Source organism: Diadema setosum, chromosome 5 (assembly GCF_964275005.1).
Source record: "Diadema setosum chromosome 5, eeDiaSeto1, whole genome shotgun sequence".
Taxonomy (NCBI): Eukaryota; Metazoa; Echinodermata; class Echinoidea; order Diadematoida; family Diadematidae; genus Diadema; species Diadema setosum.
In genome coordinates this window covers 7,546,427-7,571,884 of record NC_092689.1, presented here as the reverse complement: position 1 = coordinate 7,571,884, position 25,458 = coordinate 7,546,427, and the positions used below count along the sequence as shown (strand labels likewise).

At 38.5% G+C, this 25,458-nt stretch overlaps 1 protein-coding gene across 1 annotated transcript; it reads left to right on the top strand.

The window, feature by feature from the left end:
- The first annotated feature begins 20,717 nt into the window (after positions 1-20,717).
- On the top strand, positions 20,718-21,830 carry LOC140228470 (trace amine-associated receptor 1-like). The gene has a single exon (XM_072308684.1). The coding sequence runs from the start codon at positions 20,718-20,720 to the stop codon at positions 21,828-21,830; it is 1,113 nt and encodes a 370-aa protein (XP_072164785.1).
- Positions 21,831-25,458: the final 3,628 nt, after the last annotated feature.

The window sequence follows — 25,458 nt, the reverse complement described above, 5'->3', positions numbered from 1 at the left end:
AAAAAGTAGGTTTCGAGGTTCCTTTTTAAAGTATCAAACCTTGAAGGTGCTTATGTAGAGATATTGGAAGGCCAGCGTTCCAAAGTTTTGGACCCATGTATCATGAGAAAGTACCGGATCCCCCAACTTAAATGCAAAGCTTCCGTACACCCTCCCAGTGGAGGAGTCCGACAAAATGTGTGGGGGAAAACCGTAGTCAGAGTTTGGTTTTCCCCGACGAACTAGAATATTCTGCATTCCGCTTTTATTTGTTGAATATGACGAAAATGTTATTGATGAATAAATACGTGCGGATGAAAATAGTATTGAATATGCCAGTATACAAATATACTTGTGATCCATGGTTACTATTTTACCATGTTTTTTTTTTTATTTTTTATCATCTATGTGAATGTGTGTGCGTGCATGTGTGTGTGTGTGTGTGCATGAGTGTATGTTTTCTCGCAAATGGCCTCGGTTTTTTTTTTCTCTTTTATTTTTTCTTTTGAGAAGCAGTGAAATATGCCCCGTTTTGTGTTTTTAGCAAATTATCTATGTTATGTTCTCGTTTTGTGGGCCTTTTGTTTAATATATATATGTGTTTAAAAACAAAAAGCGGATTTCGTTTCCTTGGTTAAAAGAGTTAAAAAGTAAGTTTGACATTAATTTGCACAATGGTGGTGTTACTGCATTATGTCCTTATAATAGTGTAAGTTTGACGTTATTTTGTACAAAGTTTGTGTGTAATGCAGTTTGTCTTTGTATGATGTTTTGTTTTGTTTCTGTGAACGTTTTCGTTTCTGTAATGAAATTGAACGAAATTCGAAAAAAGAATTAGAAAAAAAAGTCTGTGTGTGTGCGGTGTTTGTTTCTCTCTCATGTGAGCGCGCGCGTGTGTGTAATACTATGACTGTGGATGTTCAACTATAATAGGGAGGTGGGAAGTCCCACCTCCCTGATTCAACGAAGTGAAGCCGAGTTGACGCGGATAAAGAATATTCACTTTTTGTTTTTAATACATCACTTCATATCAACGAGTCTGGTCCAAAATTAAGATCTTAATCATAACGGTACAGTAATGGAAATCATCATAGGAAACCAAAGCCTAAACAGGAATATGTTTGGAATTAATGCAACAATATTAGTAGAGCACATTAATGAAAGCTGAGGAAAATTGGACAGCTATAATATAGTTGATTCAAAAGTTATTATTATTTTTTTTTTATATAGATTTGGTGCCGTTATTGCTGGATACAAGGAGACTTATACTGCGCTTCATGAGGTCTTTGTGGATATTATACAGAAAATTCAAAATGATTATTACTTTTTACTTTTCTATAGCATATAGGCCTCTAACGAAAGAGCACTTGACTTGTCTCTTTCAGATAGCAGGGGGAAACATCTTTAACTATGACAGTCACGGGTTCAATAGAATGTGTACTTTTCATGAAAATTGAAGTTTTGTAAAATTCTTTTTTTTTTATATTTTACTCATATTGTTGCCCATAATTGACGTCATTAACTGTAGTAGACTTCTGTCCAGCAATAATGACGGCGCTGAAATTTAAAGGGATGGTACAATATTGGTGGAGATGAGAATTGGGCTTTTAAGTTTTTGTGAGATACCAAGAAAACACTTATGATATAGTACAGAACATGCCATTTTAAGAGGAATTCAAAGTTTATTTGATGAAAATCGGGTTTGGAATGACTGAAACATCCAAAAACAAAGTAAAACAAAGCGATCATAATAAAGTGTGGGTCCCACACTTTATTAGAATCGCTCTTTTTTGGATATCTCGGCCACTTCAAAACCAATTTTCATCAAATAAACGTTGAATTCCTCATAGAATTACATGCTCTTTCATATTCATAAGAGGTTTCTCATTATCTCACCAGAAAATGTCAGAAACCTGAAATTAGGTCTCAACCAAAATTATACGATCCCTTTAAACATTCATATGAACTTTTGATTCGACAGTCTGATTTCCTCAGACTATCACTGACGTGTTTAGTGTTCTACTAAAATGGCTATTTTCACTCAATCCACGTTTATATTTAGTTGGGCTTTAGTTTCCTATAATTTCTCAAGAAAGGCGAGTGGCACATTACGAGGAAGCTATCGGGTGAAATAAGCTCTCGAGAGCGCGCTGCAAAAGAATGCATGTACATTGTGATATCAGTGGCTTTATGTTGCCAGAGTTGGTATATATTTTCTGGCATAATTTTATACGCTTGAGGATCTAGCATCATGCTAGGCATTATATATGTTTTTAGCATAATTCTATAGCGTAATTGTTACAGAAAGGAAATTTCTAGGCGTTTCGTGAACTGTGGTTCCTTTTTTGGTTTGTTTGTTCGTTTGTCAGCTGTTATGTGACCGAAATTGACAATCAAAAGTTGATGCGAGGACGATTTGGCACCATCACAATTTGTTTTTATTCATATTTTGTTTTTGGTTTTGTTTTCGTCAGCCGATTAGGCACCATAATCAATTTGTAGCACAAGCAGAGGATTTTTTTTTTTTTTTTTTTAGTCAGCTGCATGGTTAGGCACCACAAATTGGTTGACATGATGTGACATAATTTCATCAATGGTAAATCAGCATAAATTTAGGCCGCGTCAAGCATAATCCCATTTTTTTTTAAAGGCTGGTCACACTGGTCGGTTGAGTGCAATGACTCAAAGTTGCCAGTTTGATTATTTACAGTGTGATGATACTATAAAGCGTTTCATAATAATGACAAAAATAAATTAATGATATGGATTGAGTGAATACAGCAGTATTAGAAAACAGGAAAGTGAAGTCTAAGGAAAAATTGAACAATACGTTTGAAATTTTCGGTGCCGCCATCGCTTGAATGAAAAGAATTATAACAATATTGACTACATCAGTACTGTAAGTGAGTCAATAGTTATTGTACATGGATGACGTACGTTCGGCGAGCTACTATTCCAAACTGCTCTTCAAGAAATGCACGCTCAACAGCAAACTCCATGGAGAAAAAAAAAAATAATGATGAGAAGTCGACCAATCATGTAGCAAGAATCTGGAATTTGTGGTCAATAAAATTATGCATAATTAGCATGATTAATCGTTGTTATTGAACGTCCATATATTTTTTTTGTTACTTTGCTTTTCATTCTGAATCATGCTTTTTAACAAAGGAGATAAATAACGGGCATGATAACTGGTATAAGTCTAGTCAGGGTTCCATACAGCTGCCATGTAGTCGACCTGAGGATGCCCTCGTGCACAAGCCAAAACTATATATATAGCATCAGCAAGTGACGACGCATCTAGCGCCCCCAACGTACACTGCTAGGACAATTTAGCCATTACTGGTATTATGATTAAAATTACCGGCAATCGCTTGTGTCTCTTTTTATATGCACTCCTCAAGAAGCGTAATGACGGTAGCAGTAAATAAGAGGGTCGGAGTTGTGCACACTGGTACAAACGTCTTTTTTTTTCAGCTGTTTTGGTACTTCATTAAAGCGGTATAATGCATAAGCTCGCCCGGAGGACATTAATGGATTTTTTTTTTCTTCAAACATGCTCAAACAAAGATTGAACTTGCGTAGACCTTTAACCAGGGCCCCATTTCATAAAAGATGTTAGGATAGCAACTTTTGCTGGAATGGCAACTTCCAATAGCAACAGCCAATCAGGAAGCTGGATTCTTGTCGTTACCATGACATTTGCCACTCTAGCAAGAGTTGCTATCATATTGTGGCGGGCCTTAGATGGCTTGATTGTTGTGTGTTGTGGCGCCCTCTTGAGTTGTTGTTTGTTGTTTGGTCGAGAGCGCACTGTCGCCACTACCACAGAATATAATATAATGACCGAGAGTTATTAGCAGTGTGATGTTGTGTTTTTCCAGAAAGATTGATCAACTCCGTGGGCGAGATGTTAAGCCCAAAAGTCCGAGCGGTAAAAACATCAGAGTGTAATCGACCTTTCGGAAGCTAATAGTCTCTCGGTGGGGATGAGTTCTTGGTCAAAGTATATGACCGTGGAGGGAAGATGGAATACGCAAGGGGAGGAATATATGTGCAGTTTGTGTGTGTGTGTGTGTGTATGTAGTAGATGTGTATGTTGTGTATGGGATGTGTATGTTGTGTATGGGTTGTGTAGTGTGTGAAAATAGAAACTAAGTCAAGTGAGTCGTACACAGAAACAAAGAAAGACACAAGGTTGTAATACTCAGATTTCAGGTTCAACAAAAACAAAAATCAAAGTTTAATCTTTCATTTACAACATTTCAAAATCGCCACTGTTACATACTCATTTATTAATGCATGCCTAAGCCAATTCGAACCATGCATACACTTCGTTTGATTGTTCGTGCGAATACAAATTCTTCTATTTCCCCTTAGTTTCTGACTCGCCAGAATCCCTAACATGACATCTTATGATACTAATTCGAAGCATGTCTCTAACTCTTTTTGAATTTGCCGAAAAATCCCAAAATATAAGTTGAAATTTTACATAGGGACATAAAGGGGGGGGGGGGGGGGTAGAGGAGTGAGCAGATGCTCGATACTTGGAGTAGAACTCCACGAGTCTCCTTTACATATAAGGGGAGGGGAAGGGAGAAAGAAAGTAGTGTGCTGAGGAGTGAGCAGAGAGTAGCTCGTTACCTGGAGCGGACTCCGGGAGTCTCCTCTACATAGGGGGAGGGGGAGGGAGAAAGAAAGTAGTGTGTTGAGGAGTGAGCAGAGAGCTATAGCTCGTTACCTGGAGCGGACTCCGGGAGTCTCCTCACGAACTGAAAAATTTTACTGCTTATATAGGCTTAATGCGGACGTCGAGGGAATCACTACGCGGAGGTAGCTACGGTATGCGCTAAGCGCCGAACTTGTACACTCCGTAGATTTTGTGCTAGTTAGACGTCGCAAATATCTTATTATCTCGACAAATATCCCTTTCCATAGTATGGGTTCCGTGTTACAATAAATTATGAGTTATTTACCAAATGACCAGATACATATAACGAACCAAATTTCTCTAATATTGACCAGAATCAACAAAATAGTAGTAATTTTCACACACGAAGGATCCAAATCACACGCTGACGTGGCTACGTCATAACAGCGATGCGAAGCCAAAGCTCGCATGCAGCTTATATCATTTTGCAAGTTAGCTTCCGAGGAGTAATAAAATTCATATCTATCACCAAAGTATTCTTCATGTATTAATATTTCCACCTTATTTTTCTGAAAGATTGAGAATTTAGGGAATTTTGGATATGAATTAAAATAAACAGCCAAAATATTAAAGATAATGAACGAGGGACGGTCTGTAATCCTCAATGAATATGGTAGGGGTCCAACCCACCGGCCGGGTCCATAACGACCGGCCGCGCATTATAATGGCATTGCGCGTACAGAAAGAAAATGTACGCATGGGACTACGCGCAACGGTGTTCGATTCTTCACTGGGCTACGCTACCGAGTAAAATGTGGCGAAAACAACTAAGTATTCCCTCTAAATTACCGAAATTTAGCAAAATCGAATAAGGTTTATCGTGTAACTACATATAACTATAGGCCTACCTTTGCTGACTCGTTGTTAGATGTAGAGTATCCTTCCGTAATAAATTTGACGATTTTGACCGCAAAATTGTCACCGCCGCTTGTACGATCGTGCACAGTACGTTACACATACACATGACATAAACATTTTGTCGCCCGCTTGCGCTACGACCGTACGAGTTGATGCAGAAACGAGAAATGAATACCGTGAAAAAACAAACCGACTCATCTAATTTATTTCAATTACGATGAAAAGTTTCCTAATGAAAGTCAAGTCAAATTCATCAAACAGTCCTTCAAAAGTAATATCGAAGGATTCAAAATATATTCAAATATTATTGGGGAAAAAATTACGACTAGAAAAAAACAGCAGCTTGTCGAAAAAACGCGTTTTAAGTACGCTTTATACGTATTGTCAATAGAGGGCGGGGTGGTCGGTCGATATGAGCCGGGCAACTGAGTGCGGAAAAAATGACACCCCACGCGTTCGAAGCCGCCATCTAGAGCGCGTACCTCAGATCGCATTTTCAGTGCGCGCTTGTGAATCCGGAGTATTTTCTCCACACGTGAGTAAAATTTCAGGCAAATTGTGAGATTTTTCACGTTTCTATTGATAGAAAAACGTTAGGTGTCCGATATTATGGACACCCAACCATACTACGCGGTACGCGCATCAATCGGCAGTGTTTGGATTCTTCGTACAGGACAAGATATCGTATTCAAACTCCATATTCCTTCATATTTCTGTCAACATGGGGTAAGTTACCACTCATATATTCGCTACAAATACTAAATCCTTCAATTATTAAAATATTCCTGGCCGACAGTTCATAACAAAAGGGTATTCCCTACATTCTTCAATGCCTTATAGAATGTATGAAGTTGCTGAATGCAATGTGCATTAACCGTTTCTATACTTATAACACGTATCCAAGCAAAACAATTTCAGCTACGTTAAACCTCGATAGACCTCTATTGTTAGGTCAAGTAGTCGAGTCAGGACTCAACAGTGAATGTCGCAAACTTCGAATAAAAACTATACTGTTTGTAACGAGGTTGGCTCGTGACAATATCAACTTTTCGTGAAACGGGGCCCTGATTGGTCCATCAATCAAAACATTTGAAGAATCATTCATTTCCTATTTTTACATCGAATGTGTTAAAAAAACCCCACCTTTTTCATCAATATTATCAAATACAAGGCTTGCTGTCAAGCGTTGGCATGTACCATGTATACGAATTACATTTGGTGGTACAATTTGATAGGCGTGCATTGTCTTCTCATTATATGATTGTTTAAAGGGGAAAATCCAGTTCAAATATGAGTTAGTCTAATGAGAAAGAGTAAAATATTACAATTTCAACGGTAAAATTTTGATCAAATTCGGAAGAAAAATAAGGAAGTTATGACATTTTGAAGTTTCGCTAATTTTTGAGGAAACAGTTCTTGAACGGTCAATTATCATAAATATGTAAAATGGCAAAGTGAGCATGTCATCCCCTCATAACTGGCCTTATAGTTTGTAGATAAAATTTTGAAATTTCCTGTTTTTCATTCAAACGCAATAATGGCCGAGGCTCAAATCCTGATATTATATCTAACTGATCACTATTTTGAAGTTATTCAGCCAGGAATAACATAATTGCTTCAGACTTCAATGACAGAAATATTGAATTTTCGTCATTTTTTTGTACACGATCAATGGAAAATTGTGAGATTATGACATGGGCAGATCACTCATTTGCATATTCATATCCACTGTACAAGAACTGTTTTGCAGAAATTAGCATAACTTCAAAATTTCATAACTTCCTTATTTTTCATCTGCTGATTTCAGTCTAATTTTTGGACTGGATTTCCCCTTTAACGTTATAATTGCTGAATGTATACCTTGAATTATATTTTTTATTTTGTTCGATGAAAATGAAGTATAACTAAATATAAATTGAAATTGCAAATAGAAGCATTATGTCACAGACATTTATTTAGGTGAATGTAAAAACCAACGTTTTTTACCTGCAGGTAAAAATGACCTTTTTCTGCTCATGCGCAAAGCGGAACCCAGAACTGGCTTATAACAATATAAATGGCAACGTCAGCTATTGAATTATTTCTGGTATTGTTGTTATCATCATTATCATTGCCCCCATATGGTCTTTAGCATTGTCATTTATTCGGCATTTCCAAAAAAAAACAATTTAAATAATTATACTTTTTATTACATATTTTAAAAGATCAGGCCTCTGATATGGTTTCCTGAGCTGTCGGGCGGGAAAGGAGTAAAATTAATGAGATTTAGATAATGGCCCTTGGGCATTTCCAACAAAGTTAAGGAAGCGCATCAGGGAATGTCTGAAACATACAAAATCATACATCACAATGTATATCAACATAACAACTTTGAGAAATTAAAAATCGAGTTGAGCTTACCTAGCCAGTAAATCACTGTAATTGAAAAAAAAGTGACTCGTTCAAAAAAACAAAGATAAAAAGGGAATATGACCTCAATCTCAAGTAAGTTCAGACATAATTATTCGTGATTCCAATCATTTACGAACTGGAGTATTTTGACAAAAAAAAAATTAAAACATGAAATATTTTCTATTCTCAAATACTATTTAGCATTCTTTTTAATCATTGTCTTTTGCCCTTGTGTGCATTATACCTCAATATCTTTTGAAATCAAATAACATGAGTGGCCAAGTTAGTATACAATGTACGAAACAGTTTAAATCAATTTCACATTTTATTTGATTTTCAACTTTGAACATTACATGAAACCAATTAAGCACATGTAAGTTTGGAGCATAATAGATATGAATAGCACATTGCAATACAGACGTAAATAAATGAAACAAAGTCCCAGATGTAAGCTAAGCAAATATTCAAGACAACATATTGTCTGGCTTGTACACACGGCGTTCAATGTATCCTCATGATATTCGTGGGAACTATGTCTAAACAGTTCCGCAAAAATTTAATGGGAGATCTTTAAAGGGGATGGCTATAGAACTGATCAGTGGGAATCAGTAGGAATGCTGGGGGATGATTGTTCCAATTCTTGTGGGATTCATTAGTCATGTAAGAGTACATTATATATCTATTGTTGTGTGAAAATTATTTGCTTCAGAATGGTCTCATACAGTGGCGTAAATACGGGGGGGGGGGAATGGGGGGGGGGGGGGGCACGTGCCCCCCAATCCGCTGGTTAAAAAAAGAAAAAAAAAGAAGAAGAAAACAAAACATACCAAAATGGTAATTCAAGGGTTAGTAAACTGCTTTTGAAATCGACATGAAAGGATGATCAAGAAAAAAGATATTTTTCTAAGATTTCTTTTAACCATATAATTAAAGAGGTATTATAGTGAAACATTGTTCAAAAAGCCCGGAGAAGACAAAAGATTGTGATTCAGTGTGATTCCTGGTTGGCATTTTGAATACAAGCAGGATGTGCGCAGTGTACTCAGAACATCGGAATGGCAAAAAGAGTCGCTGCAATGTTGCGCAATGTGATGTTTGGTAGGTTGTACACATTTGCTATCAAAGCTTGATCATTGATTTTGCAGTGTTGCTTTACATACTAGTCTATATTAAAATGCCTTGCATTGCCAATAATAAGACTTGACCTTGGCTATTTCCTAACTTTTCCATCTACAATTGTATATGAAACACACACACTCACAAACACAAACAAATTAGGGGATGCTCTATATAAAGTGCAGATTTTGGACATCCTTCTCCCGCTTGGTCACTTCGACGCCCCTCGCTGGTCATACCTCCCCCAATCATGAACATAAACCGACACCCTTGACTACCAGTGGCGGATCCAGGGGGCGCACCGGGCGCCCCCTCCCTCCAAAGCGAAAAAATATATATGTAGCTATACAAACGACAGTTTTTTGACTGTAAAATGTCAAAATTTTCAAGCTCGCTCGCTTCGCTTGCTCGCATTATTCTAATCGTTATGCAATTCTCCTGATGCTGCTGTCAGTAATTGCCAGCAGTTGCGCCCGGTGCGTCCCCTCCCCTTAATTTCCAAAGCGAAAAAATATAGCTACAAACGGCAGTTTGGGGACTGTAAAATGTCAAAATTTTCAAGCTCGCTCGCTTCGCTCGCTCGCATTTAATCGTTATGCAATTCTCCTGATGTTGCTGTCAGTAATTGCCAGCAGTTGTGCCCGGTGCGCCCAGGCCCTCTCCTTAATTTCCAATGCGAAAAAATATAGCTAAAAACGGCAGTTTTGGGACTGTAAAATGTCAAAATTTTCAAGCTCGCTCGCTTCGCACGCTCGCATTTAATCGCTATGCAATTCTCCTGATGTTGCTGTCAGTAATTGCCAGCAGTTACGCCCGGTGCGCCCCTCCCCTTAATTTCCAAAGCGAAAAAATATAGCTAAAAACGGCAGTTTGGGGACTATAAAATGTCAAAATTTTCAAGCTCGCTCGCTTCGCTCGCTCGCATGTAATCGTTATGCAATTCTCCTGATGTTGCTGTCAGTAATTGCCAGCAGTTGCGCCCGATGCGCCCCCTCTCCTTAATTTCCCGAGCGAAAAATATAGCTACAAACGGCAGTTTGGGGACTGCAAAAATGTCAAAACTTTCAAGCTCGCTCGCTTCGCTCGCTCGCATTTAATCGCTATGCAATTCTCCTGATGTTGCTGTTAGTAATTGCCAGCAGTTGCGCCCGATGCGCCCCCTCCCCTTAATTTCCAAAGCGAAAAAATATACCTAAAAACGGCAGTTTGGGGAACATAAAATTTCAAAATTTTCAAGCTCTCTCGCTTCGCTCGCTCGCATTTAACCGTTATATGCCATTCTCCTGATATTACTGCCAGTAATTGCCAGCAGTTGCACCCGGTGCGCCCCCCCCCCCCCTGAATTTCCAAAGCGAAAAAATATAGCTATACAAACGGCAGTTTGGGGACTGTAAAATGTCAAAATTTTCAAGCTCGCTCGCTTCGCTCGTCCGCATTTAATCGTTATGCCATTCTCGTGATGTTACTGCCAGCAACTGCCAGCAGTTGCGCCCGGTGCAACCCCCTTAATTTCCAAAGCAAATATATATATATATATATATATATATATGTATATATACATACATATATTATTATATATAGCTACAAACGGCAGTTTGGGGACTGTAAAATGTCAAAATTTTCAAGCTCGCTCGCTCCGCTCGCTCGCATTTATTGTTACGTTATGCAATTCTGATGTTGCTGCCATGAGGTGCCCCCCCCCCCCAATGTCTTGACCCACGGAACGCCACTGATTCAAGTAATGTGCAGTTTAATGTTTCCAGGTTAGCATGCCTGTACAGTGACGGGGCGATCGTTAACAATTAACTGCCCATTACTTGAATATGAGACCATTCTGAAGCAAATAATTCTCACACAACAATAAAAATGATGCACTCTTAAATGAATCCCACGAGGATTAGAACAATCATCCCCCAGCATTCCCACTGATCAGTTACTAGCCATCCGCTTTAACAAGGGAGAGGGCATGAGAAACAGATAGAAATGAAGTGTAAATGGGAGTCATGTTCGTGTCAATACAAACACACGCAGACAGAATTACAGACAGAAGTATATATCGTATATACACTATATTCAACTACTATATGCTTTTATCATACATGCAAAGGAACTGGAAAGACATTGCATTGATGTAAAACGCTGTACTTGGCCGCATGCGTGCAAACACGTTTATGTCTGATATTACATTAATGTGTAGATACTTGCTATCATAGTATCAGTTCGTGTACTGTCTTGCGGGCACTGAGATAATGGCAAAGCAAAGAACCCCTGAATACAAAAGAAATTGATATGAATGATGTAAATGGAAAATTGAATGAGGTACAGAAATGGTGTATTGTGAATAGTTTAACTATTAACTTGAAGAAAACAAATTATATGATTATTAAAGGACCAAGACAACCAATTGCAGTTAAAGGTGTGTTAACAGTCTCTGAAACGGTTATAGAAAGAGTAAATGTAGCATCTTTTGTAGGTATCCAAATTGATGAGACCTTGATGTGGAAGGATCAGATTAAATGTCAACAAATGCATTAGGCGCAAAATTGGCTTAATCTTCAAGTTAAGATACTTTGTTCCAAGGCATGCACCACTTCTCATGCTTTTATATAAATTCTTTATACAATCACATATACTTTATGGAATTGAAGTATGGGGAAGTACCTACAGAAGCCACTTAAATTGCATATTTTTAGCGCAAAAAATGGCCGTGAGAGCAATTACATTTTCCCCTTTAAGAACAGGTTCTAGGCCATTATTCACCAGTCTAGGAGTGTTAGATGTTTTTGACCTGCATAAGCTTGCAGTGTCAACCTTTGTTTATGATCTACACAAGGGACATTTACCACATTCTGTAACGCAATATTATGAGCCAATGAATCATCCATACAGGACTAGAGGCAAAGATCATTCCATGCTTAGACTCCCGAAATGTAAAACGACACATGGTACATTTTCTATATCTTTTGTCGGATCAAAGTTTTGGAATAGTTTGCCCAAAAATGTTCAAGAGGAAAGAACAAGATCTTCATTTAGAAGAAACCTAAAAAATCACCTGTTAAAAGAAGTTTACACTCTAAGAAAAAAAGGTTCTTTTGAGCACCATTAAATGGTTCTCAGCACTGTCACAATAGCGACACCCTTTTAGGTGCTCGTGAGAACCTTTTCTAAATGGTGCTTGTCGGCACCTTTTGCAAAAGGTGCCCATTAGAACCTTTTTCCCGATGAAATGGTGCTCGTGAGTACCATTTAAAAGGTGCCCATGGGCACCTTTTTGACTAAAGATGGGCACCTTTTTGACTCTTTTCAAAAGGTGCTCATGGGAACCATTTCATTGGAAAAGGTTCTAATGGGCACCATTGTTAAAAGGTGCTGACAGGCACCATTTAAAAAAGGTTCTCACAGGCTCCAAAAAAGGTGTCGCTATTGTGACAGTGCTGAGAACCATTTAATGGTGCTCAAAAGAACCTTTTTTTTTTCTTAGAATGTAGTATGTGAATTGATGTCTGTGTATTTTTGGTGTGTTTCACATGCAGTGCTGGTAAGGTGCTTCACTGGCACCATTCTTAAAGGTACATTACCTATCTGCATTGAAAATGTGCATCACAAACTCATTTGAAATGAAATGAATTCATCTGAATTTCATCTCATCAGTCAAACATACGTTCAAAACATGTATACATATATATTAGCAATACATCAGCATATCGTACATTATCATTGACACTGGAAAAAAAAGAGCAAGGATAACACACCCATGCACACACAGTTTCACAAGCATGAATACATGTACATGACAGTCACCAATATTTTTTCATGAAACATTACTCAATAACTGAAAACCATAGAAATTTGCTCTTTCACAAATTCACAGAAATGTATTTATTCACCTTCACTTTTACAATCTAAAGGTGAGGTTTGTATTTGTCATGTTATAATCTGTCAAATATTCTTAACAAAATATTTTCATTTGTTCACTAATTTTTTTCCACAATATTTGTCATTTGTGTACCGAGCAGTTCTTGAAACACCATCACACATCTCTGTACAGATCATGAAATAGCAAGAGGTGCATCAGGCTTTTGAAACACATAACAAAATTTCTAATTCTCTGTGAAATAATTCCTGCATGGATGAGATACAGCAATTGATAGGCAGAAGGCAAGTACATTACCTGCTTAAGTAGTATGAGGAACTTTTTTCCACATATTTGCTAGTTTGTTCGGTGTTGTTGTTTTTTTTTCCTTTTAACGCATATTTGTCCTAAAAGCAACTACAAAGGGCAGGAAATCAATTCCATTATACAGGACCTTTGGTATTGTCACAGAAAACATACATTATATTGCTGGTACTGTATGATACTTCGGATAGGATAAGCTTTACACTTCTTCACTTCACTTCACTTCACATTCATAACGTTGAGTACTTGAATTAACTTATCTTTGTATACGAGTGACCTTTTTTGTTGTTGTTGTTCTGCAATTTGAAAGCACAATAGATACATCTATACAACTGCAAATACAAGAAGAGTATCAATTCAGGTTAACGAAATCATGACTTCTGACAATTTACAGCATGTCCTACGAAAACACACACAAAAAAGAAAAGAAAATAAAAGAAAAGAACACACTGTTTTATAATGAGAAGGATAATAAGAATCCCAAGGGGAAAAGAGCTAGGATACCACACCCACACAGTTTCACAAGCATGAATGAACAAAATTCCTCAACCATGATCTAAAATATATAACATTTGGAATCGATAAAAATTGAAGAGTTTGATAGCAAAAACCGATAAGTCCATTTTTGAAGATTTTGAAGTACGGTCTCTGTCATAAAGTACAAAATAATACCTTTTAAATTATATATTGGTTAATACATATAAAGGTACATTTTTGAAGTTATGGTCAAAAGAAGCAAAAATTTTCTTATTGTTCTCTTTATTTTTCTTGACCTTTAATCGCAAATATCTCCATTTGGCAAATATGGACTTATCGGTTTTTGCGAACAAACTCTTCATTTACACTTTTTTAAAAAGCAGAGCAACAAATTCATTAGAGTAAACTATATGCAGGCCTAAAGCTGAGGTTACAATTTGCTGTCCTATAACCTGCCTATGACAATAATATGTTGTTAGCATTTGTCATTTTGTTCACCAAATTTGCCAACAGTCTTTTAAACACCACACATGTACATTTTGTATTTCTGCAAAAGCAATATAAACTGGTGACAAGAGGTGCATCAGTGCTTTGAAATAAATTACATAATCTTCAATTCTCTACACAATACGTAATTCCTGCGTGTGTATAAATGCAATCCAAAGTTTTACCAGTCTAGGTGCAAACTTTAAAAGTGTGCAGAAATCGACCACACAATGACTGGAGAATCATAAAGAGCATTTTCCTTTTGTGCTTTTAAAGTTTAGAACTATGAATGACTTCACTTCTCAGATTGGCATCTGGTCTGATCTCATTACGTCTACCCCCCCCCCCCCCATATACAGTTGATTCAAAGCTGTTAAATGCAAATTATAGTGAAACATTATCACTGGTACATTGTAAGTTGCAAATACTGTATTGGGATCATAACAAAACATGTGACCCTCCATCACACAAACCAACAAAAAGTCGCCTGACGTGAATATTTGGTTGACGGCAGATTCTGAAAGAGCAGCTATAAAATACACTATAAGTCAATGCAAACGAACTTACCTACCCTATCTACATATTTCTCAAAGGTTTTCTCTGGCAGCATCAGTGTGTTTTCTTTGACTCAGCTCATTCTTGGCTAGCGTAGGTTTCTGGTCGATGCTGTCAACGGGCTATCGGGCTAAAACTGTCATTCTGATCGATGTATTCTTTTGGTCACCCAGCTCATTCTTGAGTAGCCCATCGGTTCTGTTTGATGCTGTCAACGGGCTATCACAGGCTGTCATTCTGGTCGATGTATCGTCTAAGCCACACAGCTCATTCTCGACTAGCCCAGGGTTCTGGCTGATGCTGCAAATGGGCTATCCCGGGCTCTTATTCTGATCGATGAATTCTTGTGGCCGCCCAGCTCATTCTTGGCTAGTGGTAAGCCTACGGTTCTGGCCGATGTTATCAACGGTCTGTCATGTGCTGTCTCTCTGAGCAATGTAGAGTCTACCTTTTTCCCTAACCGCACCAGCGACCCAAACACGTACGTACTGCTTCATCGTCCCGGCCAGAGTTTACTTGTTCCCTGGTTTCTGTGCATGTTGGTGTGTCCACTTCCCTGATATATGAATTGAAAGATACAATAGACCTACACCGCGTTAATAAAACAATGTCATTGCTATGATTCGATAAACAGAACACGGCATTACACGGCGTGACTCCTCACAAAGAACAAGCCTGAAAACATACTGAAGAGATTTTGACCTAACAGTTAGGCCTACTGGCTGTAGACAGACCTCTATTGGCTCTAACGTTAACACTGACAGTTATACATTGTAACTTATAAGCTTCTATACACATTAGAACAAATTTCCTTATTGCATGTAGACGGTATGGACCTTACCCCGGGGCGCTCCTTGTACTGTAGCACAGTTATCTTTGCGTTCGGCGTTTGGGCTATGTTTCAGAGTTAGTAGACTCTATTTTTAATAGGCATAGAAATGTCTAACAATCAGTTAAACGTTACATGCATACCTAGCTCAGTAACTTAGCCCGGCCCAGTCGCTGTAAAAACGTGACAGCCATGCTCCGGCCCCGCACGGCGTCTGTTCGGGCTAGCCCATGAGCCATTGCTAATATGCCAAATTTCTAATTGTAAAGTGTCAGCTCTGCCGAACATGTTATTGATAGATCTGGATCTACTGTACCTGGTAAACATTACACAAGATAGCAGCTTCGATCAAATTAGATCTAACATTAGGATCTAGCTAACCGTTAACTGTTAAAGGTTAATCACTGACTGAAAACAAAAACTGAGTGATGAATCTAACACGTAACATTCTAACTTGATTTTGTACCAACGTCGAACGAATGTCATCTAAAAATGAGATAAAACCACATTAAAACTAAAAATCTTACCTCTTCTCCTAAATTGTGATGACTGCCATGGCGAAAATGAAATTGACAGTGACACGTTTCCAGTCCACTTTGTCAAAAGTAATGTCTAACGTTACCGGGTGCCGTTCGTTATGGGTGTGATGTGTTGTGTGTAAGTGTCTACACTATAGCCGTCTGCCGCTGCATGTATGGTATTGCATTGGCACTCTGCCGCTATGTGGTGGTAGGTTTGCATAGGCGCAGTACTGGGCGCAGGCAGGCAGCACAGGGCTACAGCCGCGGCCCGTGCCGCCGCGGTTACATACTAGTAGTCCTACAGTGCAGTACTAGTATGTGTACGTTTACGCGTACGCATATCTGATCGAGCGCTAAAATTGGATGGTGGCAGCTGTCAGTTGGCACGCAGCCAAGAGAAGTCATTAGTCTACGATAAAAACAATATGTACTTTTTATTATCACAGCAGTAGAAACACATATAATATTTTTGTACCAATACCACAGTTTTGGTGATTCTTACATCTGACATTCGAATATACAGCAAGGGGAAAAATGAAAGTGGACCTAAAGATATTGTTTGACCTGCAGGAGTACCACAAATAACACTCGGGGACTGGGTCGCATACTAGCAAATGGTGACGAACGGAACCATTTCGATTGGGAACCATTTATAGGTGCTCATCGGAACCATTTTGCGAGAACCATCCGATGAGAACCATTTTGGAGCCGACGAGAACCATTTGAGAACCTTTTTTTCTTAGAGTGTAGTGATGAAAAGAAATTTCAGTGTTCAGTTTAATGTACTTCTATAGTACAATTACTTTAAAAGAGTAGACCTTGCAATAAGCAGCTTAAATATAAATGTAGCTATGATGGGAGAACCATTCTCGACTAGCACTTGTGCTAACTTTTGGTTCCCCCTTTAACAACATTATCTTCTGTTTTTCTATTTTTTTTTTCGATTATTTTTTTTCAGAACCTCTGTCTATGCATATATGTCTACATTACATACTTATTCATTCTCTTTGCCTTTTCAGTGATAAATGTATCACAACGAAACTAAATGTATTATAACACATGTATTCTTATGTAAGGTAGATATAAGTATGTAAAATATATGCTTGCAAAGCTGTAAGAACCTTGTACAAAATCATTGTATTCTCATAAAAATTTCATGTTATTGTATCTTACACTGTGAAATTTCATGTTATAATGTTATCATATTCATATGTATGTTGTTAATAAACTCAACTCAACTCATCACTCATAATAAATCGAAACTAAAGGAAAATATCTTGATACGAGATGGCGTGCCCAGAGTTACCAACAGCTGCGGGAGTGTTGTGTGTGTTCTTTCTTCATAATTGAACAATTACGAAAATAAAATCACAAAAAAAGAAAACAAAAACAGATTATTAACGCCGAAGATTTGAGAAGCTATGAGCGATGTTGAATCAAACTGAAGAAAATAGTAGCAATTATTACTCGGTGAATGTGATTGAGGATGGGACTTACAGCTACAAGGAGTCACACACACAAACAAACATACACACATATACACACACACACTCACACACACATACACACACACATTAAAAAAATCAGTAAATGTGACCACATCCCTTGTTGTAAAGTATAGTCCCTGTCAGCCATAAATTTCGATTGTATGGAGAGAGACAATTTCTGCTCCAGATTTCCCGATATTGCTGCAAAAATTCTTATGTAAACAAGTTTTCTTCCTCAGATAAAATTACATCAACACAATGAACTACACGTACCTCTACTCCAGATTATGTTCAGTGCTGTTTCCGTGACGGCATGTATGCAGACTCGACGAGTTTAGCTTTCAAGCACGCAGTGTTTAGAGTTTCGCTCCATCCAAAGATATTTGAAACCTGGACTCTTGAGTCCATTACTTTTGCCATGATATCGGACAATCTCAATTAAGAAGATGAATACAACGGCAGACAGAGCTCAGGGAACCTTGTAAATAGGCAGGGACCAAAAGCGTTTTTTTTTTTCGTGTATCCACTTTTCTGTTGGCAACATACGTGTGTTTGATAATGCCTTGTTACTGCACTGTTTTCTGAAAACTCAGCACGCGACTGTGTCACGGCATCGACTGCTTTGACTATACAAACAATCCATGACGTTGTAAATATTGCGGTTCATCTGTTCATAATTTGTCGATGTTCTTGGATCATATTCCTGACACTTTACATTTGGACAAAGTTTCATGTGGAACAGCAATGAGTTTTATAATGTGTCATTTCCGTGTATAGCGTGGTACTCCTTAATAACACTATACTCTTGACGTACACTAAGAACCGGAAATTGCGATGGATAAAATCATTTGATTTAATAGTCTGCAGAAAGAACAACCGGTCATGAACATGGCTAGGTGTGTATGACACTATGGGCTATGCAGGATGGTCGCTTGGCTCCGATCGCCGAACAATGCTTTAAGCATTCCTCTGGACCTCTCGCCTCAGTGACGAAATTCAGCCGAGAGAATAACAAACTCCTGGTCATCCTAATGCTTTCTGTGTTGGAATTGTGATTGATTGTGTCATTATTACTTCTGCAACGTTACAGTCAGTACCTATTCAACTTTTTCCCTTTTCTGTGTCAGTGGCTCTGTAACGTCATCACTATCTAACTCATGACAAATATTTCGTGATATCAGAAGAGTTGGAAACATCATATAGGAAGTAAGTACTTTCAAAGGTGGCACAAGGGGAAAAAATCACACAGCGTGTGTATAGCATTCACAGTGGTCCTGATGGTGACATTACTTTTGCGACAACGAATATCGCCTTCAAGAGCCGACCGAGGTCCTTACTAAAGTGTCTGCTTAGTAGGTACCCTACCCCTACACGTCACCGTCAAGACAGCGAGGTTATTAATTTATTGCGCTTCAGTTTCTGTCTTTCTGAGTGACCTGTGTTAAATAGCCCATCAAACCAACTAATCACCTGGTATTCATAAACAAGGGATGTATACGAATGATACTGGAAGGGAAATTAGAAATGGAAAATTAATAGGGCATCTAGAATCCAGTCGTCAAATTGCCGTTTTCATCCATGACCATCACCCATTCAGTGTACTGTCCACTGACTGACATGCTTCAAAGGCGAATGTACGTTGGATCATCAGGCATTAATGTAATACTACGATGTTACAAGCTACTTTGCATCACGAGCATATTCTGAGTTGCATGTATCACGACAAAAATGAACACGACAGTGAGCCATAGCACTTCTGTATGCCCACTTCCACCGTCGGCCTCCCTTACTTTTCCTGCGGAGACACAGAACACCATATAAAATCGTTTGTGATAACAGTTCAGTTTTGTCGACTTCCTAATATTTGCATCCCCTTTGATTATGTCAAATGGGAGAATTGGTCTCAATACCGCTTCGACAATCCGCCTGTCTCTTCCTAAACTCTCCGAATTTTTCAAAATTTGTGTAGTTTTTTTTTTTCAAAATGCGAAAACATGTTCCTTAATGTTCACGCATGATTGTTGTGAAACGACACTTTTTTTTAACTCCTTCTCATATTATGTGAGTTTGAATGTTTTAGAGAAAGTTCCTCTCCCCTTTCCCCAACTTACATTACACGTAAAAGGAACCACTTTGTTTCTTAAGGTGTGTTCTAAGGTGTGTATTTCTTTCTTTCTTTCTTTCTTTCTTTCTTTCTTTCCTTCTTGCTTGCTTTCTTTCTTTTCTTTGGTTTTTATAACACAGGAGACAGGCAACCAATACAACTGTCCAGGTACGCGTTATGGAAGACATCAAAAGTGGGTTCTGAAAGTGTTCTGCCTCGGTATTCCCCGGATCTACAATCAGGGACCTGTGCTTGGGGAAGCCTTGATCGTTGATACTCTTCTCGTGCCTTGCCATCCTTTCAACTTAATGATAATTAATAGGTTTTGATGGCGTGACTATAGCCTAAGGTTTTAGAGTGGCTGAACGTATTCTTAGATGCACTGATTGTAAAAACTGTAATCACTCGTTTCATATTGTTTGTTTCTTTAGTGCTTTAATATTGAAATACTAGTGTGTACATAATGCCATGCAGGGATTTCCCTAAAGTACTATGACATTTTACTCTCTTCCGAGTCTTTGACGACATGACTACTGGAGATCTTTTCGCATGAACACACATGTTCTGCAGAAGTCTTACATATTCCACGGCCACATTTATCATACATTCAGTAACTCCCCCCCCCCCCCCATCCTCCATACTTCCCATGCTTCATTCGCTCAGCCTGCTCATCGATACAAGGAAGTAAGGCTCAGATGACAGTGCTGATTCGACGAAAGGAAAACTGTTGATCCAGAAAAGAAGAACAAAAAAAATCCTTGTGCGCATTCTGTCGATCTTCTTATAATCTACTCATTCTCATCTTACTACAAATCTTTCGATATGTAGCAGAGTTTTTCATACTGATCATCAAACAGGTGACATGTGGTCTGTAGAGGATGTAATGGGGAAGGTCACATAAGTTATGTGACTGCACAGTTTACATACCCATGGCTTCAGAGATGTCAGTCTGCTGGACAAATGCCATCCGAATGCGGTTTCGTGAACTGTATCAATCGCCATCGATACTCTACCGAAAACTAAAACATGAATTTGCAGCATTTCAGCATCCTACTGGCGGCATTCGTACCACTTGCCCTCTGCATCGTCGTTAGTAACCTTGGCGTTATTGCGTCTGTGTATTCGGAGGGTCGGCTCCACACGCCACCAAATTTCATATTGGCCAGTCTGGCACTGGCTGACCTCCTCAAGGGTTGCGTAGCGGTTACCTGTGAGCTCTACGCCGACGCCAAAGTCAACGAAACGGACTGTCAGACGGAAATTTACATTTTGGCGCCATCTTACTTACTAAGCGCCGTGTCAGTGATGCATCAGATTGTCGTCACCGTAGAGAGACTAATCGCAATATGCTGCTCGCTGCGGTATCAGGAATTTGTGACCAAAACGCGCACAATTGCCACACTTGTGACGGTCTGGTTAGTCGGAGTCTGTGTGACTTGTGGATACCTCTACGTTTGGATCACGAGTATAAACGAATCGCCTGCCAAGAATGGCTTTTGTGGAGGTGGAGCTTACCTGTATTCTAAGACAGAGAAAATCAAACAGTTCGAAATTTTTATCGCCGTTATTGTACCCGCCATCCTCATATTTCTCGCCACGTCGAACTTGTATATGTGGCGCGTAGCTAAAAGGCAGGTCAATCAGATTAAAAGCCACTTTCGCGCCATGAACATCGGAAGGAAACGAAAACGAAAACGACTTCGGAACATCCAAGCTACTTACACGGTACTCATGATTGTTGGGTGCTTCGTTATCTCATGGACGCCGTACACTGTGTATGTCATTTACGGTGTGCTCTGGTCGACGGAGGAGCGTGGAGGAATTCTTATCATGAACCAGACAGCATTTTTCTTCATAGCGCTGAATTCCGCTGCTAATCCTGTGATATACGGCTGGAAAAACAACTTTTTGCGACAAAAGCTGAAAGATTTGATCTGCCATCGTTGTTGCAAACAGCAGGTGCACTTAAAAAGAGGGGATGAACAGCAGAACGTCGCAATGACAAAGAAACAAAGAGAGGACGTCAGCCGCGATCAAAGTGAAGGAGCGTCAAAACTAGACTATGAACAAAATGAGAGTAGAGCAAGCCTCTCCAATATAAGCTTACATTCTATCAGAACGGACAAACAGTTGAAATAGTCTTGCATAATTCTAGTCAAATGTCCGAAGCTGAAGTTGCTTGCTTAATGCTTTGGTTACCTGCTATGGAAAGTAAATTAAATACTTCCGGAACTAGAGATACTGGGTTTAAACTCTTGCTGGAACATTGAGTAACAGAAATTTGATATGGAATCGGCATTTTATAGATTATATTTTATGGCAGCTAGAAGTATTGTAACATTCTGCAAAGTGAAAGCTCTCTTCATGTGGCATAACACATAGACCCTACTCTAATGTTATACACAATCATGGCTTAGTAGGACATTGCCTGGAATGTGGTTATCATGACAATTCAAATCTGATTGAGACTTTGTGTACAAGAATCCCATTTGGGACGCGTTAAGGGTATTTTTTTATAACAATTTGATAATGCTTTGACCACACGCACGCAAACAAAATTCATTTGTCATGTTTATTGTGAACAAAAATAACCAAAAAAAAAAAAAGGGGGGGGGGAACAGACCAGGATTTAAGAGGGTGATGCTGCATGGACTTACACTTAGTTTCTGAGCATGGATTAAACTACTTACGGAACCTTAAAAGATAATTGAGTTTTCTTTCTAACGCAAGCCGCGGAAACTCGCGTGTATAGCACGTACTGCATGTACTTTGGTACATTAATTCCGGTAGTGATAAACGGATTGCTGCGTTAGTGTAAGACTAGATCGCGATAATTATATGATCGATCCAGTCAAACATACACGTATACCATATGGACTTATTATACGCAATAAGACGGCGAATTATGAACGACTAGTCGGGGTTGAACCTACTCAGGTATTAAAATAAGCACAAGCGATCTGCTTTGATTGACAGTTAACTAGCTTTACGATAATGTTCATCTTGATGAATATAAAGTGGCCATCATCATCACGCCAGAGCCATCTATACACAGATTTTGGCCAACTCATCTTCAGCAAATAGCAACAGGGCGTGTATTTCTTTGTCACCTGCTTGCCGTCGTACGCGCTACACACTTGAGCCAAGTTGGCCAGACTCTATGTACAGATGGCACTGTATCAAACAGCGCCCGCTTAAATCCTGGTTCGTGTGCCTTTAAAGGGCCCCTGAAATCCAAATGCATGCTGATTTTTGTTGATTTATGATACCCTCAACATCACTTTTGTGATGAAACGAATATCTAAAAACATTCCATATATTTTCAACAATTTTTTCTTCTGTTTCTCTTCAAATTACTTGGGAACGCCCACAAAAAAATCCTTCCAAACCATGCAAACCAATATTCCTCTTGTGATCTCATCTGTCAATCATTGCAGAAGTACTGAAATGTTTCACAAAAGACATTGGAATGCACTTTTCCCTCGACTCAGCATAACTTGCATGTTTCTGTGATATTAATGTGACTAACAAAAGAAATGACGAAGGAATATTTCATGCAAGTTATGCTGAGTCGAGGGGAAGGTGCATTCCAATGTCTTTTGTTAAACATTTCAGTACTTTAGCAATGATTGACAGAATGAGGTCAGAAGAGAAATGTTGGTTTGGAAGGATTTTTTTGTGGGCGTTCCCAAGTAATCTGAAGAAAAGTAGAAGAAGAAATCGTTAAAAATAATAAAATATGGAATGTTTCTAGATATTCGTTTCACCGCAAAAGTGATGTTGAGGGTATCATAAATCAACACAAATCAACATGCATTTGGATTTCAGGGACAGAACAGTATCAATGTGTATTATAACTGGACAGTATAAATAGAAAAGCTCCACTTGTTTTCAGGAAAAGTGCTGCAGTAATATAGGTTTTCCCGGCCAATTTCGCACTATTGTCAGTCCATTTGATAAAACGTTCATTCAATTTAGCGAAAATCCTCATCACTGCACATTCTGTCATTCAAAATTGCAACTTGTTCGTTCAATTTAGCATTTCGGTCAATGAAATTCGCACATGTGCCTTTCGAATTCGTAAAACGGGCATTCAAATTGGCACGTGCTCTTCAGTTATTCAAATTCGCCAGCACTGGCGGAAAATGGTATTTCAGTCATTCAATTTCGCGTATGGGCAGTCAAATTCCAAACATGTTCATTCAAATTGGCGTAATGTTATTTCTATTTTGAAAAGGTGAGAACCGTGATTTATACGTATTTAAATGTGAATTTTTGTTTCATCCACACACTGTTAAGTATATAGTAAAGGTATCTTTGACCCTAAATAACTCAAGTTTGTTGTTCTGTAACGCCCCTCTTCTTCCATACATGTTATCAGAACTATACATGCCATGCTTGCACCAGTACCATAGATTCACTTCACTTTCTTATGTCCAGTCATGGCAGCACGAGTTAGATACAGGCGTATCTCTCAAGAAAACAGGGAAAGAATCATGGAAGCATTTGAGGGTAATAACCTTGACAAATGTTGATGGCTAGAGCTGATCCAAGAACTTTTATTTATTCCTAATGATAATTAACGCAATCTATCACCCACCAAATGAAAATAATGAAACATGCAGATGAAAGAAATAATCATGTAAATTGAAACCTCCTTCTCCCAATTACTGACAAAACAAACTTAAGATCAATGTATCTGTGAATGAAATAATGCTATCGAACATTATAAACACATACACTTATTTTGAAAGTACTGTTGCAAAGGTGATATCAGAATAAAAGCATAAACGTGTCTGCTAAATTGACTGCAGCAAATGCGAAATTGGATGCCCAAGAATGAATTCGAATGAACGAGCGCAGCGTTTAGGTGATCACGTGACTATATCGTGCTAAATTGAATGAACGATTTGCGAAATGGTGCTTGTCTTACGAATTTGAACTGAAAAAAATGCTGATTCGAATGATGTAAAAGGTAATTTGAATGCTCCAAAATGAATTTGAATGAAAAGATTATAAAATTGAAATACCGAACATGCCGTCTAGTCTAAATTGTGCTAAATTGAATGCAGCAATTAGGAATTGGAATGAAAAAAGTGCGAAATTGGCCGGGAAAACCTAGTTACCATCCGGAGATTAAAAAGGAGGTGATGTCATCGCAGCTCAAATCTCCAAAATGTTGATAGAATCTATACACTTAATGTTCTGATGACGTCATAGCTGCACATGCTCCATTAGATACACAAATCTTCAGAGGAGGTCTTGGCGTCTCAAATCGCCTATTGGTTTGTAACGCAAAATGTTCAGGTAATGTCATGGCCGCTAAATCTTCAACACGGTCGGTACACAAATCTTTAGATGATGCCTTGGCTGTTTAAATCTCTTATTGGTTTGTTGAAGATGATGTCATGGCAGCTCAAACCGCTTGTTGGTTTGTACACAATTTTTTAGATGATGTCACGGCTACTCAAATGGCCTATTGGTCTGTATACAAGTCTTAACTTAATTTTCTTCGGGAGAAAAAAGAAATTACATCTATCTCATCGAATAATTCTTAGATTGTAACACACTGTACAGACAAATTCACGGTATCGCAACTGAAGTTTTGACAGAAAGAGATTTTACATTTTCACATCCAACCCAATACGAGAGTCATGAGGTCACGACCGCCATCTTTGCCATATTTGATTCACAAATAATTTTGACGTCACTAATTATCAGGATAATCGGTGTCTATGCTGTTCTCATTTTCGTACATGAATATTCC